Here is a 16,676-nt window from a genome sequence, read left to right on the forward strand (position 1 = left end):
TCTACATTACGCTACTGAAACTACTTGGCAAATATCACTAATTCTAACTTTCAGTCCTTATTTACTTGACCTCTAACTGCATTTGACACAGCTGATCAATTTCTTCTAAAAACTCTCATCTCCCTAAGCTTTTCTGAAGTATTCTCCCTGATTCTTCTTCTGTATTTCTATCATTTCTTCTCATTCTCTTTTGTGGGTTTCTCTTCCTCTGCTCACCCCTCATGTTGATTTGCACGAGAGCCTTATCCTTGTCTTTTCTTGCTTCTCTCTCTACTGTTTTTGAATGACAGAACCTATTTCCATGAATCCATCTACCATAATATATGCCAATAGTTCCCAAAACATTCTCTTGTAACTCCAACTTTGTTAACAGATACTTCCATTTGGATGTCACAGAAATTCAACATATTCCCAGACTCAACCCATTTTCTTTTCCATAAACTCTTTTCCCAAATTATTTAGAAAGTGATATAATCATATACCCAGTCACGTAAATCAGAAACCTGACAGGAACTTTAAACTTAATTTCCTCTCTCCAGATCTAATAAATGCCCAGATTTTGTCAGTTCCATATCCTGATGTCTCTGATAGTCATCACTTCCTCTCAGTTAATATTGCCACTGCTGCATTGGTTCATATCTAACCAGATATACCACAGTACCCACTTGACTCCAATCACCCTCCCATCCAACCCATCCTCAACTGTTTCCAGGTAATCTTTCTGAATCTTATGGTTAATTAAATCACTCACATCTTAAAATCTTTCTGTGGGTCCTTCATTACCTACAGAACAAATAACTTCTTGGCAAGTCATAGAAGACCCTATGTCTTGATACTCTTTCTCATTCCAAACTTCCTCAAGTCACCTTCCAGGTCCCTTAGGCTCTCATGCTCCCAGGCCTACTGAACCAGAATCTACATTTTAAACAAGATTCTCAGGCAATCTGATGCACACTAAAGCTTGAGAAGTCCTGAGTAGGATAGGACGAAGTTGCTATTCTCATCTCTCTTATCATGTGCCTATTATATGCCAGGCACTAGGCATTTTCTCATTTAATTCTTACAACAGGTATTATCATCCACAACATAGAGATAAGAAATAAAAGATGCTCAGGATACAATCACACAGCTACTAAGTCTTAGCCTTGGGATTTTTAACCTAGTTTGGTCTGGGTGTATAGTCTAGCTCTTTGCTCATCCTGAGCCACTCCTAATTATAATGGAATTTAAGTTGTTTTCATGCATGTCTACATCTATTAGAAGCATTTTAGAAGAATAAAGGTTAATTGAATATTTGAATGTCATCAAAGGTATGGAAGATGTGTTGCCTTTGTGAGGCTGTTGGTAGGAAAGGTGTAGGAGGCTCTGCACAAGAATTACTTCACCTACCATTTTCTATGGGCCATTTTTCTGATACTTGTTCTTGGCAGTCAAACGAAGCAAAGGGTTAATATCTGTATTTTTTTCATACAAGTGATATGACACTTTCTAGCTTGGAACTGTCACAGTGAATGAGCAGTCTGTGTCATGTGAACAGGTATCCTGATTAATCTTCAGCTAACACTTTGCTCTGGTTTAAAACAATGTTGTAAATACCCACCAGCTGTGGGCTTCAGAGGGGGGTTGTGATTAGGCCTCCCGTTCCAGTCCCTTCTTTCAAGGAATAATGGCTAAAGGAGAGACCACAAGAGAAACAAGAGGAAATGACAAAAGACCGAGGAGGGCTTTGGAACAGGCTTCCTTTGAAGAGGGGCATGAACAAAAGTCAAGGTCAAGTTTCTCTGTCTGATTGTGCCTTCCACCTCAGGATCAGGAAGCTATCGTCTGGAATACATCGTTTGTGGCTATGCATTATTTCTCCCAAAGTTTAGTGAAATTCTTTCTAAAGAGTTTCTACTTTGTCTGAATGGACACTAAAGGAAAAGGGCTTTATCCACAGCCATGACAAGATAAATTGGTCACCCATAGTGAATCTGGACACCAGACAGGAGAGAGGTAGTGAATCCTCAGCGGGAGACCCAGAGAATGCAGATGAATAACAACTTGGCTGATGCTGGAGCCAAGCTGAGCAACTCTCCGACTTCAGGGTTTAATACTACAGGTCATCTATTGGTCTTGCCTTTGTCAAGGTAACTGATGTTTAACTGGTAAAATTACTATAAAGAAATAGAATGTCCAACAAACACATGAAAGAATGCTCAACATCACTAATCATTAGAGAAATGCAACTCAAAACTACAATGAGGTATCACCTCACACCAGTCAGAATGGCCATCATCAAAAAATCTACAAACAATAAATGCTGGAGAGGGTGTGGAGAAAAGGGAACCCTCTTGCACTGTTGGTGGGAATGTAAATTGGTATAGCCACTATGGAGAACAGTATGGAGGTTCCTTAATAAACTAAAAATAGAACTACCATACTACCCAGCAATTCCACTACTGGGCATATACCCTGAGAAAACCATAATTCAAAAAGACACATGCACCCCAATGTTCATTGCAGCTCTATTTACAATCGCCAGGACATGGAAGCAACCTAAGTGTCCATCGACAGATGAATGGATAAAGAAGATGTGGTACATATATACAATGGAATATTACTCGGCCATAAAAAGAAACGAAATTGAGTTATTTGTAGTGAGGTGGACGGACTTAGAGTCTGTCATACAGAGTGAAGTAAGTCAGAAAGAGAAAAACAAATACCGTATGCTAACACATATATATGGAATCTAAAAAAAAAAAAAAGGTTCTGAAGAACCTAGGGGCTGGACAGGAATAAAGATGCAGACGTAGAGAATGGACTTGAGGACATGGGTGGGGGAAGGGTAGGCTGGGACGAAGTGAGAGAGTGGCATGGACTTATATATACTACCAAATGTAAAATAATTAGCTAGTGGGAAGCAGCTGCATAGCACAGGGAGATCAGCTCAGTGCTTTGTGACCACCTAGAGGGGTGGGATTCGGAGGGTGGGAGGGAGACGCAAGAGGGAGGAGATATGGGGGTATATGTATAGATGATTCACTTTGTTATAAAGCAGAAACTAACACACCACTGTAAAGCAGTTACACTCCAATAAAGATGTTAAAAAAAAAAAAAAGAAAGAAATAGACTGTCAAATGGCTGAGGCTGGGGGTATGGGAGGAAGTGGAAGGAGAGAGAACTGTTGGGGAGATCCTAGGAACAACAGCATGAAATCCAGTTCCTTTTTGTGATTTCTATCAGTTCATAACATCTGAGAGTAAAGAAAGCAATTTAACCTCTGAATTGACTTTGCACATCAAACTTCTTAACGAATTCCATTGCTCCAAATTGTTTTCTCAGACACATGTAATAGACCCTGTTATGAACTAAACATCTGTGTCTCCCACAAATTCATATGTTGAAGCCCTAACCCCTAATATGATGGTATTAGAAAGTGGGGACTTAGGGAGATAGTCAGGTTTAGATGAGATTATGAGGTAGAGCCCCATGATGGGATTGGTGTCCTTATAAGAACAGAGATACCACAGCTTCCTCTCTCCGCCTTGTGAGGACGCAGCAAGAAGGCAGCCATTTGCAAACCAGGAAGAGGGCTCTCTCCAAAGTACTGAGTGTGCCAGCAATTTGATCTTGGAGTTTCCAGCCACCAGACATGTGAGAAATAAATTTCTGTTGTTTAGGCTACCCAGCCTATGGAATTTTGTTACAGCAGCCCAAGCTGACTAAGACAAACCTCTTCAGCAATTTTGAAAATTTTCACATCAACAAGACGACAATTTGCTATGCAGTTTATAGACATTAGTGTGGATACTTTTTTCTTCACTGTGTTTTAAAATCTGAATAGGACAGTTTTCAGAGTGGTAACTAGATCCCCAAGCAAGTCTTTCATAAATGAGGTTTTCATTTTCTCCTTCCTCAAGCTTTCTCTTTGATTATAAAGTTCAGCATCAAACTTCACAGAAGGCAGTGACCAACGAAGACATCCAACAATGTGGAACACTTTGACCATCCAACCTTTGACCCTTTCTAGCAGAAATCCTCAATCAGCTTCAGCAAATGCAGTGTCTTTACTTGTCCTTGAACATATACTGCATATTTTTTCCCCGTGTTTTGGTTCAAGTTCTCCTTCCTATCCTGAGTATTGTTTCTGCCCCTCCCTTCTATCCATCCAATTTATTCTCATAGTTCAGAGGAAATGCCACGTCCTCCATCACGCCTTGCCCACTGGTTCTAGCCCATATGAATGTACTTTTCTGTGCTCTTATTCCATTAGTGGCCCTATGTCTTAGCACTTAATCTCCTATAAGCCATGTAATAAAATAGATGTGGTGCTCCAGGCTAAATTTATCAAGTCAGACTTGGCTGGACTGACTTCTGGCCAGAGGAATGAAATGCCTTGTGATAAGAATTCATCTTATAGAGTACAGTATTATGTTATTTGCCTCACAGCTGACTGATTCTAGAGGGCAGGGACTCTGGTTCATTCTCCTCTGTAGCCTCCTTGGTATCTAGCACAGGGCTATTCATCTAGAAGCAGTTGTTGAATTCATTTGAAATCTAAGAAAACTACATATCTGTACTGTGCAACTGAATGAACATACAGAAGATAGGTGAAGGTACTACGATTCATGGAGAGATCAAGACTTCCTTCTAGATAGGAGGTTTCTTATATGAACCACTATGGTACCCACACAGCATGGATGTGGTGGTGGCAGCCATGGCTCAGATGGAGATGGCTGAGGAGGTGCAGAAAGATGAAGCCTGGGCAGAGTAAACATGTGATTGCTAGTTGCTTGCCAGCTGGGGCTTTATCTTCATGATAACTAGGACTTAGGGAAATCCTGAACAGGAATGGTAAGTACTTTTGTCTCAGAGTGTCAATTCTAATCCATTTATGTTGACTGCCTGGAGCACTGTGTTGAAAAGGATTTGAAAGTAGTCTCTGAGATCAGGAATTGTGTAACAGAACACAATTAACCAGCAATGAGGCACTGGTGTATCTGGTAACCCTGTCTTTGATGGTATAGAGTAAAAAAAAAAAAACAACAAAGCAGTCAAAATAGGCCTCTGTTCATAAAGGCTTACAATATGATTGCAGAAATAATGAATTCATAATATAATTTGTTAACAAAATACTAGACTGCTATATTGTAGAACAGAAATGATTTTAAGGTAATATTTAAAACTTTAAAATTTATGGCACAATAATTAAACAGATTCAAGGGGAAAAGTAGATAAATGTGAACTGAAAAGGTCAGAATAAAAACAAGCGCAGGGGGACTTCCCTGGTGGTGCAGTGGTTAATAATCCGCCTGCCAATGCAGGGGACATGGGTTCGATCCCTGGTCCAAGAAGATCCCACATGCCGCAGAGGAACTAAGCCCGTGCGTCACAACTACTGAGCCTGCACTCCAGAGCCTGCAAGCCACAACTACTGAACCTGTGCCACAACTACTGAAGCCTGTGCACCCTAGAGCCGGCACACTGCAACTACTGAGCCCACGAGCCACAACTACTGAAGCCCGCGTGCCTAGAATTTGTGCTCCGCAACAAGAGAAGCCACCGCAATGAGGAGCTCATGCACCACAAGGAAGAGTAGCCCCCACTCACCGCAACTAGAGAAAGCCCGTGTGCAGCAACGAAGACCCAACGCAGCCAAAAACACATAAATAAATTAATTAAAGAATAAAAATATGCATAGGAGGAGGGCCTAATCTGAGCCACCTCAGAAAAATGAGATTTACACCGGGATTGGGGAAGGGATAGAAACTGTGCTCTCAAAGGAGTGAGAGTGGCATTTGACAAAAAGAGTAAGAAAAACAGTAATGCCTCGGCTGTGGAATTATGTGTGGGAGCGATAGGGAAGGATGCCATTAGGAAGGGGGTACAATTTGATAAGAGACAGGGTAAGGGGAGTTTGTTTCTTTCAATAATTGGAAATTGATCCTATTGTTCTGGTGCCTCAGCTTTACCCAAGTGGGAGAGAAAGGCAGGAACACAGAGTTCCTTGTCCTTTCTTTGCCTGAGGTGGTGTGCTGCCTGTAGTGGCTCCATTCATGAAGAACAAGGGCACAAATACTTGGAGAGAATGTGCAGCTGCTCTTATGCATCTGGGTGAGCCCAGGAAGAATGTCTCTCTGGGAGGAGCTTGGGCAGAAAATCTCTATGAGGAGTGAGTAGGAGATGCAGCAAGCAAGAGGATGCTCCTTTTGTAGTCTGGAAGGAGCATGAAGCCACTCAGAGGGCCTTTATCCTAAAAACTCAGAGCTTGTCCTTTTCATAGATTGGACACGATGAAGATGCTAATAGGGACACCTGATATATGTTTTCATATGGGAACTCTGAGATGGAGAGGATGTAAATGCCCCATGGATTATAGGGGCTTTAGTTTGAACACGATAAAACGTGTACTGCATCTTCTATCTCCACATTTTATTAACAGGTAGGCAGTTTCCTTACATAGTTAAAAGCATGGGCTCTGAAGCCAGAATGCCTGGGTTTGAATCCTGTCTTTACCGCTGTAAGAAACCTACCTAGTGTTCCTGTTCTATCTGTAAAATATAGTACTTACATTACAGGGTTGCTGTAAAGCTTAAAATGGAAAATGCTCAGAATAGAGCTTCACACATAGTAAGCACTAGAGTGTTCGCTATTATTTGTGGTTAGAGAAGGTGAAGGAAGAAAGGAAAAGGCATGATTATATGCTTGCATGTTGCATCTCTGAGAATGACTGTTCTTGTATTGGAAACCATGTCATTAAACATTCTAAAAATATTCTCAAATCTGAAAATTCCTAATTGGACACATTGTGCTTTTTAATTTATTTCCAAAATATGTGAAGAGTTCAGAGATGGAAAAAAGAAAGCTCTTTTAATATCATTCACTCTTAAAGTCAAAGCTTCATAATGGACAGAAAATAAATAGATGAAATGCTACATGTCTCAAAATCTGGAGACATGGATGTCTGTCCCAATTTTTCACTTTCTAATAAATGCTAATGGCAATAGAACTGCTCTTAGCAAAAACTACAGAGAGGGGCTAACTCTTATTTGAAATCAATGTTAATGACTGATTGTGTTTCAGGAAAGTAGAAACATTATAGTTCATTGCCCAGTTCAATTACCTAATACCAGGTAAGTCCTGCAGGGAAGACAGTCATTTGTCAGTAATAAGGGGTCTTAAAAGTATGTTATGAATGTTATGTTATGAATCTATCAGAAAAAAAGAAGCAATTTCTTTATGCCCTACATGAGAAAAAAATTCTAGCTGGGCAAAATTTCCCTTGCCAAAAACAATTAAAGACAAATTGGAAGGCTACCATTTAAGGATAAACCATTAAGAGGCTTTCAAGATGCTAAACATATTTTCAAATCGATTCTCTGCCTCCAGATGGATTTTTTTGTTATGCAATATTTTAATATAATCTTTTAACTACCCTTAGCAGGTGATACTTTAAAATAAAGTTAATTAGTATTTTCTATTCTAGCAATTCAATCATGTACAACTTGTTTTTGTCAATGTGATTCCCTAGATTTGTTGAGGAGAAATAGGAAAAGGACCCCCAGATAATTTAAGGAGCCAGCTCAAGGCATGATGCCAATTTGCCATTCACGCAAAATGGGGTACCTGTGGGTCTTGTGCTTGGCTTGGCTAACTCCAGGACACTGACCAACAGAGCCAGCTGTCTAAACATTTATAACCATCCTCAGGCTTTGACAAGTTTTGACCAGGCTAATGGAATCTTGCTGACACAGCTTGTGTGTCATGTACAATATGTAGGAATCCTGGGCCCCTTCTTCTTTTCTGTAGATACTCTTTCAAAGGTAGCCACAGCCACACAACAGAGCTGAGACAGCTAAGAGTCTTGCTTTGTTCCCAGCATTATTTTCTTTTAGTAACGGTCCAGAGTCAGTGCCTAGCTCCTTCAGCAGCTGGGAAGCTGGTTGTGTTTCTTTTGTTTGCTTTTTCTTTTCTTCTGGTCTGGTCCCCATTCTCTACCCTGAACACTTTCTCTGAGGGAATTAAGATTCTTTGGGTTGTTTTTTTTTTTTACAAAATTAACCTCTTGGGAGATTCTCTATAATATGCAAAAAAGTACATTGTTCGTTTTGGTTTAATTTTCACCTTTAGAATTTTAAATTGCTAAACTATAAGTCATTTGGGGAGAAATTTAAATAACACTTAAAAAAATATCTTTGAATGTACAAGGTAATTTTTTAAGAAGGCAGAGGGGAGAGAATATCAAGGAACAAGAGGGAATCACAAAGACATTAAAATAAAAGGTCATTAAATATATCACAATTGAATGGCAGCAGCAACAGCAGGCCTGGGCTCCCAAATGTGCTGTATCTGTGCACCATGGTTCAAATGATGTCATCCAATCACAAAAGCTACACAGACTAAAAACCTCATGTAATCCACTTAACCAATTAGGAAGTATATATTGATATCTTTCCCATGTGCCACTGGGCACTGACACTGCACTATATTTCAGAGACTTTGTAGGACTGTTGACTTTAGATAACCAAGGATCCAAGATAACAAAAAACAAACAAAAAAATCAAACACTGTTACTTTGCTGACCAGTTCTGTTTAGTTAGAATGGTCAAATCTGTGCAAATGTGGCTTTAGGCATGTAACATACCTTCCCCAGGTAGAGTCATTATAAGAAAGCTCTCCATGACCCTGCCACAGCTATCCAACTAGGGTTTATGTACAAGGCACGGACAGAGTTTGGCCCTAAAGAGCTTGATGCACACAGAGTTGTGTGACCCAGAGTTGAGGGTAGACCCTGAGGATGAATATAAGGACTGGCAATCTGAGTCACTGCCAGTGTGGCATATGGGATAATTTGGGCTGCTCTACCAAGGCCAACCTGAGGCAGTGTTCTGGGGAAGTTGCCTGAGGTGGCTGTGTTTATTTTCACAGCCCATCCTTCTTCCATGCTGCCTCCTGTTTCATGGGGCTGTCAGCTTAACCCTGCATGCAATTAGGCTGTGATTAAGGTGTCAATGGATGATGGTTTAGAAAGTCCCAGTACCATTTATTTCATCATATTTCACTTGACAATGGGAAAAATCTCCCCCCTTTTTGTGAGGGAGAAAATAAACAAATCAGCCACCAGAAAAGTCTGTTGTGCACCTGCTAGGTGCCTGGCCTTGTGGGAGACACCTTGGGGGTTACATAGAAGTGCAAGGTATGGCTTTGCCCTCCTGGGACTTCCAACTTAGGTGTGGACAAAAACATGCCAGCAAAACTATAACTCATAGTACAGAGGCACATGAGAAAAATGTAAACTACACTATACAGCCCGTAAGTGTGAAAGGGGTGGTGACTAGATGATGGGTTCCCACAGCTGCATTAATGGGATGAGATCAAAATAGGGATCAACTGATTATCATCCCAATAGAAAAAAAAAAAAAAAAAGCAACACCATAATTCAAACAGTATTCTAAGGACAGCAGAGAGAGAATGTAGAAAACTACAGGGAGTGTAATAATTGCCTATTTTGTCATTATTAAACTTTCAGTAGGATTCTTTTTTTTTTCCTTTTTCTTTTAAAATAGGATTTTTAAAACTGCCTTGACAGACTAAACTTATATGAGCATTTGAACATGGAAGAAAAGAAATAAGAGCCTTTGGGGTTAAAACACCAATATGAAATGTATTAAATAAAGAAGATTCTTTTATGAAAGGCTTCTAAAGTTGTCTTACATTTCTTAAATCAATCTGTAGCACATAATCAGTAAAACCGTATCATTTAAACAGAAAAATCATAACTTAGAAACTCACCCTTGTGCAGCTGTATCCTATTATGGGCTGTAACTTAACACATGAGTTTCAGAAGTTGTTAAAGTTGAGTTCACGCTAACAAATCTTAACTGTTAAAAAAAAAAGCCTATGGTGAGATGAGACAGCAGACCATGAAGAGGCACCAGATTTGATCACAGGATGGGTGTCACTCATATTTTATTTTGATTTGTTAAATCTTATTTATATATTAAGAAATAAATGTATTAAGACAGATATGGCCATTAAGTGATCAAGAAGCCACTTCTTTTTTTCCATTTTGAAAAATTTTCCTCTGACACTAAGACTTTCAGTATTTAAACTCTGCCAAATGTATCTTTACTGAAAAAAGGAGAACAGTGCTTATGCCACAGATAGCTGAAATGAAATCTGCATTTTTCTTTTAGTATAAATTCAAATAAAAATAGTTGTGTCCTGTAATAGATAAAGTAAAACTAGCTTTTGAGTAGGCTTTTTCAGTAGAATGGACATCCACAGTTTAGATGCTAAAATTATCAGAGTTCAAATTATTGTAATTAAGATGCCACCATTAATCCAAAATGAGCTAGCAAGCAGTGGAGTTTTTTGTTTTTTGGGTTTTTTTATAACAATACTTCACTTTAAAAAATAAATTTATTTATTTATTTATTTACTTATGGCTGCGTTGGGTCTTTCATTGCTGCACACGGGCTTTCTCTAGTTGCGGAGAGCGGGGGCTACTCTTCCTTGTGGTGCGTGGGCTTCATCATTGCTGTGGCTTCTCTTGTTGTGGAGCATGGACTCTAGGCGCGTGGGCTTCAGTAGTTGTGGCACATGGGCTCAGTAGTTGTGGCACATGGGCTTAGTTGCTCCGTGGCATGTGGGATCTTCCCAGACCAGGGATCGAATCCATGTCCCCACCATTGGCAGGTGGATTCTTAATCACTGCGCCATCAGGGAAGTCCCTGTTTTTTGTTTTTTAACCATGCTCTTTCCAGCACACTTTCTGTGGTGGAATGCAATGCAATACGTGTAGGAATTTTATTGCACAAGTGCCTTCATCCCTCACATCCTACTCCATTCCTTTATGTGAAATGCAAAAACCGTAAATGTATCATCAAATTTATAGATTTTAGATAACTACTCTAAAAAGCATGGGATGGGGAAAATACTTGACTCCTGAGAATTTTTCCTCTCTTGCATTCCATACAGCCAGATTCATGATTACTGAGATGTTTTTAATAGCTCTATAGTATGGTCCAATTTTTCCAAAGGGTAAAAATGTACTTTTTGAAGTATTCACCTAACTGGTATAAATACAACCTTTCATGCAGAAAATGTCTCCTCAAATGGAAGAGTTAATGCACTTCAAATATGTGAGAAATTTTTCTTCTAATTGTGCAATGTTTAGTTAAATGTTCCACCGTATTTTTTCATTATAAAATTTTGGGAAACAGTGAAATCTAACACTTCACTTTATAAATCAGTGCTAGAAACCAACATGTTCTCATGGCTTTAATGACAGCTAAGGTAGTTTTTAACTATCTGAAAAGTTTGCCTTGATTTTGGCCTTTATTTAGTGAAAGTGGTTTCTCCCTATAGGCATGTATTGCATCTTGCCTGAATGGGCAAAAGGATTCCTGCTGTGAAAAATCTGCAATTCTCTCCAGCTTAGTATCAGGAAGTATACCTGCAGCAGATGTCAATATAATCTTTTCCCCAATACAACATGAGGCCATACACTTCCAGAACTAATCTACGATCACTGCTAACTTTAATGGACCCCTGTTGCTTACACTTGAGCGTGACTCCACCTGCCTTCTCAGCCTTGTCTCCACCTCCCTTCTCAGCCTTGTCTCCACCTCCCCTGATGCATTGTTCCTGTATTGCCTGATCTGCCTTTGGACAAACTGTTCTCTCTCCTCAAAAATGCCCTTCCCTTATTACTCTTCTGTTACACTCCTGTTCAGATATGCCTATTTAATGGGCTCTCTCCATACACCCAGAAGAGTCCATTTCAGTTCCACCTCTGTTTTCCTAACAGATACTGCCATGACAGCACAAATGACATGGTAATGTAACACCTCTGAGAGGCAATGTCTTGCAGTGGCTAAAGGTGAGAGGTTGGAAGATAGAATTTGAATCCTGGCTCTGTCATTTCATTAGGTGTGGCCTTGGGCAAGTCACCTTAACCTCCACAAGCCTCAGTTCTCTCACCTATAAATCAATAGTACCTATGTTATTGGCTTGCTGTGAAGAGTAAACCTTCTTAGCATACTGCCTTAATCACATGATGAGGACTGACATCTTAGCATTACTATTAATGCATGAAGAAGGATCCCAAGATGGCAGATAAGCATATTATGCTCTTGTAATTTGAAGGGTTAATGCTCAGAGTAGGATCTGAAAGTGCAGACATCTTGAAATCATGGGGCGGTGATTTCCTTTGGGAAAGCATGTGAGAAATTGTTAAACAGCGGCAAACAGATAGTAAGCTCACACACAAACTCTCAAAAGAGCTGACAAGGGCTGCTTTCAGGATAGCTCATCTTTGATTGTGACACATGAAAAGAAATTGGATGTTGCACAAAGCCAAGAATGAAGGGCAACATGGATATATGCCTTAATTTCTCTGCAAAGAGATTCTGTCTGGTGGTAGAGACTCCCAGAGATACCTGTTACAAAATGGAGACATTTAGGTAGTGAAGAACAGTCCAGTGTCAGCTTAGATGAGCAAATTACAAAATGAGAGCCCACCTCATTTAAAATTTCTTTCCGTTATTTTTCATTTGAAATGCAAAATAGAGAAAAAGGGAAAAAATGTCATGAAATTTATTTCCTTTCAGGAAAGAAAATAAAAAAAATTACAACTTTTGCCAGATGAACACCTGTCTAAAACAAATGAGAGGTTTAATACATTACAAAATGCCACTTGGAGGGCCTCCTTGGCTGAGAAAAACATTCATATTTTATTTCCTTAAATGAATGTAACTATCCCCATGTGCATCGGTCTCAGACCAGAAAACTCTCTGGGTACTTTTCCTGACCAACTTGAAGAGAAAATTCAATTTACTATTGCTTGCTTTTAAACAAATCAAAAGCCAAGGGAGGGCAACAAATTAATCAAATGATCGTTTACATTCCTTGTATTATATGTTTCTGAAGAATAAAGAGAAAAAAACTGCCTTTGCATCATTGAAGAGAAATTTAGAAAAACACTTTTAGAATGTTATTATTTTTTTATGCTCCTTTGTTCAACTGTGCACGGTTTTAAGCTTTGTTGAATTGGCTTTTCATCTTGTAGGAAAGCAAGGTAGCAATTTTTCTTAAGGAATTGGCAGTGATGTGTTCAAGTGCTTAGCTCTTCTGGCAAAAAGAGACTGGCCTGGGGTGGGGGAAAAGCAGCCAAGAGTGACTAGGAGGAGGGAAGGCTGCTTAGAACCTGCTATTCAAGGTTGATAGCAGCTTTTTACAGGCTGTGTAAAGCAGGATTGTGGTGGATTATGGGTGTGCCAAAGAAAATGAGTCCATGTGCTAAACCCTGGCACATGCATGGTAGGTTGCTGAGGCATGGCGCAGGCCCTAGGCAGACTTGTGATGTCTGCCCCAGAAAGTGAAACTGTTCCCATTTATTCCATGAGGATGGTGAGTGGTTGGATGTTTGGATATCATAAAAACCCCTGGCACAGAAATCTGCCATTTTGGCTTACTTTCATTTAGTCATTTTTCAGATTAGAAACACCTGAAGGGAGAGGCTCAGAAGTTAAAATTCACACCTATTAAGCCATGCAAGCAGTTGCCGAGTGGCAGCCCATTCTAGGGTAAGCAGGCAATGCTATCTGATGAAATTTAAGTTCTATGTTAAGGAATGAAGTATATAAAACAGGACACTTCTTTGCTTTTCCATATAAAAGAGTTCCCACAAAGGCCTGGATGATGGAACCTAACGTATGTTTTATTTTAATCCTTTTCTGTTTTATTCTCTCTGGTGAACTGTAAACAATTGCTGGGATTTATTTCAGCTCAAAAAGTGGGCCATATAATTTCAAATTAAATTTCTTAAATTCACAATGAGCTCAGTGAAAAATTTCACCTCTATTTCCTTTTACTGTTTCTACTATCCAAACCCTCACCACATGATCCCTGGTCCTCTACAGTTCATCCAAAGTCTTAGGCAGGTCAAGATCCTTTTTACCCTTCACTAGTGAATGCAGTGCTATTGTAGGAGAGAGGCATTCTTTCCTCCCCTTTTCACTTAAAAAAACATGCCAAACCTGAATAGACTCCAGGCTAGACTGGGGGAGGGAGTGATTTTTATTAGTTCTAACATAGCTATTGACACATGCTTGAAGACAATATTTAAAAGAAAGCAAGAAACTAAGAAAGCAAGAGAAAGAGTAGGAGGAGTAAGAAAGCAAAATAAAGAAAGGAAGAGAAAAAAGGAAGAAAGAAAAAAGAAAGAAAGAGCAGGCTTTCACTTTATGCCTTAGTGGGCAAATGGGTTACAATTTAATTTCTAAGAAGAACATTTTATAGAATAAAATTGCCTAACATTTCTTTCTCTTCATCACACATATGAGAAATATAAAATAAAAGGACATCTGGAAACGAACATTATTCAGCAATCAGAAAGCAAAAATACAAACCATTGATGTTTTGATGGAGACAAACATACGAGATTCACAAAGAAGAAAGCTGTAACTTATTGAAGTAAAAAAAAAAAAAAATCCATATGCATTTTACCTTTTGGGCAGTTCCATAGCAAAGTTCTGTTTCAGAAGCCCTTTGTAATATGAAACCCACTGTAGATAAGATACAAGGTGAAGATAGTCTGTTTTGCAGCAGCAGGAAATCAAATTGGTTCCAGAAACAAAGTTACATGATAAATGGTCTAATAGTATTGCTAGAATTGGAAATCTTGATTGAATTATTTTTCATAACCATTAAAAAAAGATTTTGAAATAACTTTGCCATAGCTGTTTAGATTTTTTTTTGGGGGAGGGGGAGGGCGTTGTTGCAGAAGTGGGAAGACATCTCATTTTACTGGCCTTTTAAACTAAAGTGTTATAATTTGTTATCAAAATTTAAGAGCTCAGTGGTGATTTATTAATTTGTTTGCAACAAAAAATTTCAAACACAATACTTTTTAAACATAACTCATATATGGTATGGAGGATTAAACAGGTTAAAAAAGAGATATACTTTATTATCATGTTCAAGTTATTTTTAGATTTAATCCTAGTACCAATCAGTCTTATTTATTTAAAAATCATCTGGAAAAGTTCATTAAGTCTTAGGCGAATTTTAGATTTTAAGACAGACTTCTAAACGGTTAAACAAGATGTATCACTGACAAAATATCCCAGCGACTGATACCCGTAGGTGAAATGAAATTATTCTGTCTGAAGTCAGGAACAAGTTAAATACCACTTAGACCACAGCACACGACTACAGAGATTTAGGAGAAAACATACTTAAATAGGATGTGACTAGACATTTAGGACTGTTTTCTAAAAAGGTCAAAAAACGTTTTTCCCTTCAGTACTTACAGTCTTTGAAGACTAGAGCCGGGTCTCTGTGAGGCAAGACTTGGGCAATGATGTGTCTCAAGGATTCCAAGGTTCTGTCCATCTTGGGTCTGCCTGTGCGAGCCTGCTGCATAGTGTCCTCATGCCTGAATTCTTGCAGTCCTGGGCTGAATTTGTGCAGCTCATTGATGCACAGGATTACCAAAGAATCTCTTTTAACATCTGCCAATCAGACATTTCCCAGAATCTAAAGACCCCTCAGGGGGCCCTCCTCCCAGGCTCACTTATCTTTGTTGTATGCTGAGCTAATTAACTCAAAAGGCTGGCTGACAGGCGGGTTCCCATTGCTTCCTTCTGTTAAACACACCCACCTACAGGCTCGCTGGGGAAGCTCACTAATCGTGGTGTGCAGCATTGCCTGAATGGTGTACAGCTTTCTGACTTCCATATTTCTTCTGGTCACTCATCTTCTTCTAAGGTGCTGTCTTCAGGTATATAGAAGCAAGAAGGTTATTTCTCAAGAAAGTTTCCTTAGTAGCAAAGGAGTTTCCAGCTCAGGACTTCCAGCTCAGAATCAGTATAATCTAAATTCTTCTCGGTAAAGAAGTGCTGTTAAAGATTGTGGATGTAGCCAGGCACCAGATCATGTATTGTACCTGAATTCAGGAACATCTCTTTGGGAGCCAAGTGTTTAATTTTTTCACCCACCCAAATTATAGTCACTTTTGATGGGCAGTGGCAAATAAAATCTCATAGTCCGTGTTTTGACTTGCTTGGGAACATTTGTTTCCTTCTTTATCCTTCGAGGCAAATCGTTCCCAAGATTGACTTTAATGAATTCTGATATCATTCATTTCCTTTCAGGATAACTTTTTATATTAAAAATTTCAGGAGAAGTAAAAATATATTTTTCAAAGAATATAGGTGGTTATGAAAATATCTGAAGAAAACAAAGCTGCTTTTTCTACCGATGTCCTACACCACTCACAACAATGTTAAATAGTCCTTCCACAGGAGACATGTCATAGAATTCTACTGCAGTAATAAGGATTTAAACCAGATATAAAAGAACTGATTTTAGTGGCTGTAACCTATGTTAGTTGTTGATGGCTCGTTGAGGACTTCCTCACTTTTATTTAAAATATTTTTCCAGGGTAGGCACAGGAGATCGCTTTCCAATGTTCTTTCTAATACTCAGATTCCATAATTATGTTGTACTATATGATTAACTGAAACCGGTTCTTTAAAGACTATATAAAATGTTTTCCATGTGATCAGCTTCGGCTAGTTGGTAGAAGCGGTGGGCTTAATTAATAAAAGGAAACAGAAGGAATGAGGCTGTAATAGTAATTCCTATTATAATGACCATCACCTAGTAAAATGCCCACAGATAGTATG

General features: G+C 39.0%; 1 protein-coding gene across 1 annotated transcript in view; it reads right to left on the bottom strand.

Annotated features, from left to right (window-relative positions):
• LIX1 (limb and CNS expressed 1) overlaps positions 1 to 15,495 on the bottom strand; it is a 47,890-nt gene extending 32,395 nt beyond the window's left edge. Inside the window, exon 1 of the mRNA XM_065875091.1 lies at positions 15,300 to 15,495. Within this exon, the coding sequence (XP_065731163.1) occupies positions 15,300 to 15,411 (112 nt within the window). The 5' untranslated portion in view covers positions 15,412 to 15,495. The remainder of the gene's footprint in view (positions 1 to 15,299) is intronic.
• Between the last annotated feature and the right edge of the window lie 1,181 nt (positions 15,496 to 16,676).

This window comes from Phocoena phocoena, chromosome 3 (genome assembly GCF_963924675.1).
Source record: "Phocoena phocoena chromosome 3, mPhoPho1.1, whole genome shotgun sequence".
NCBI lineage: Eukaryota > Metazoa > Chordata > Mammalia > Artiodactyla > Phocoenidae > Phocoena > Phocoena phocoena.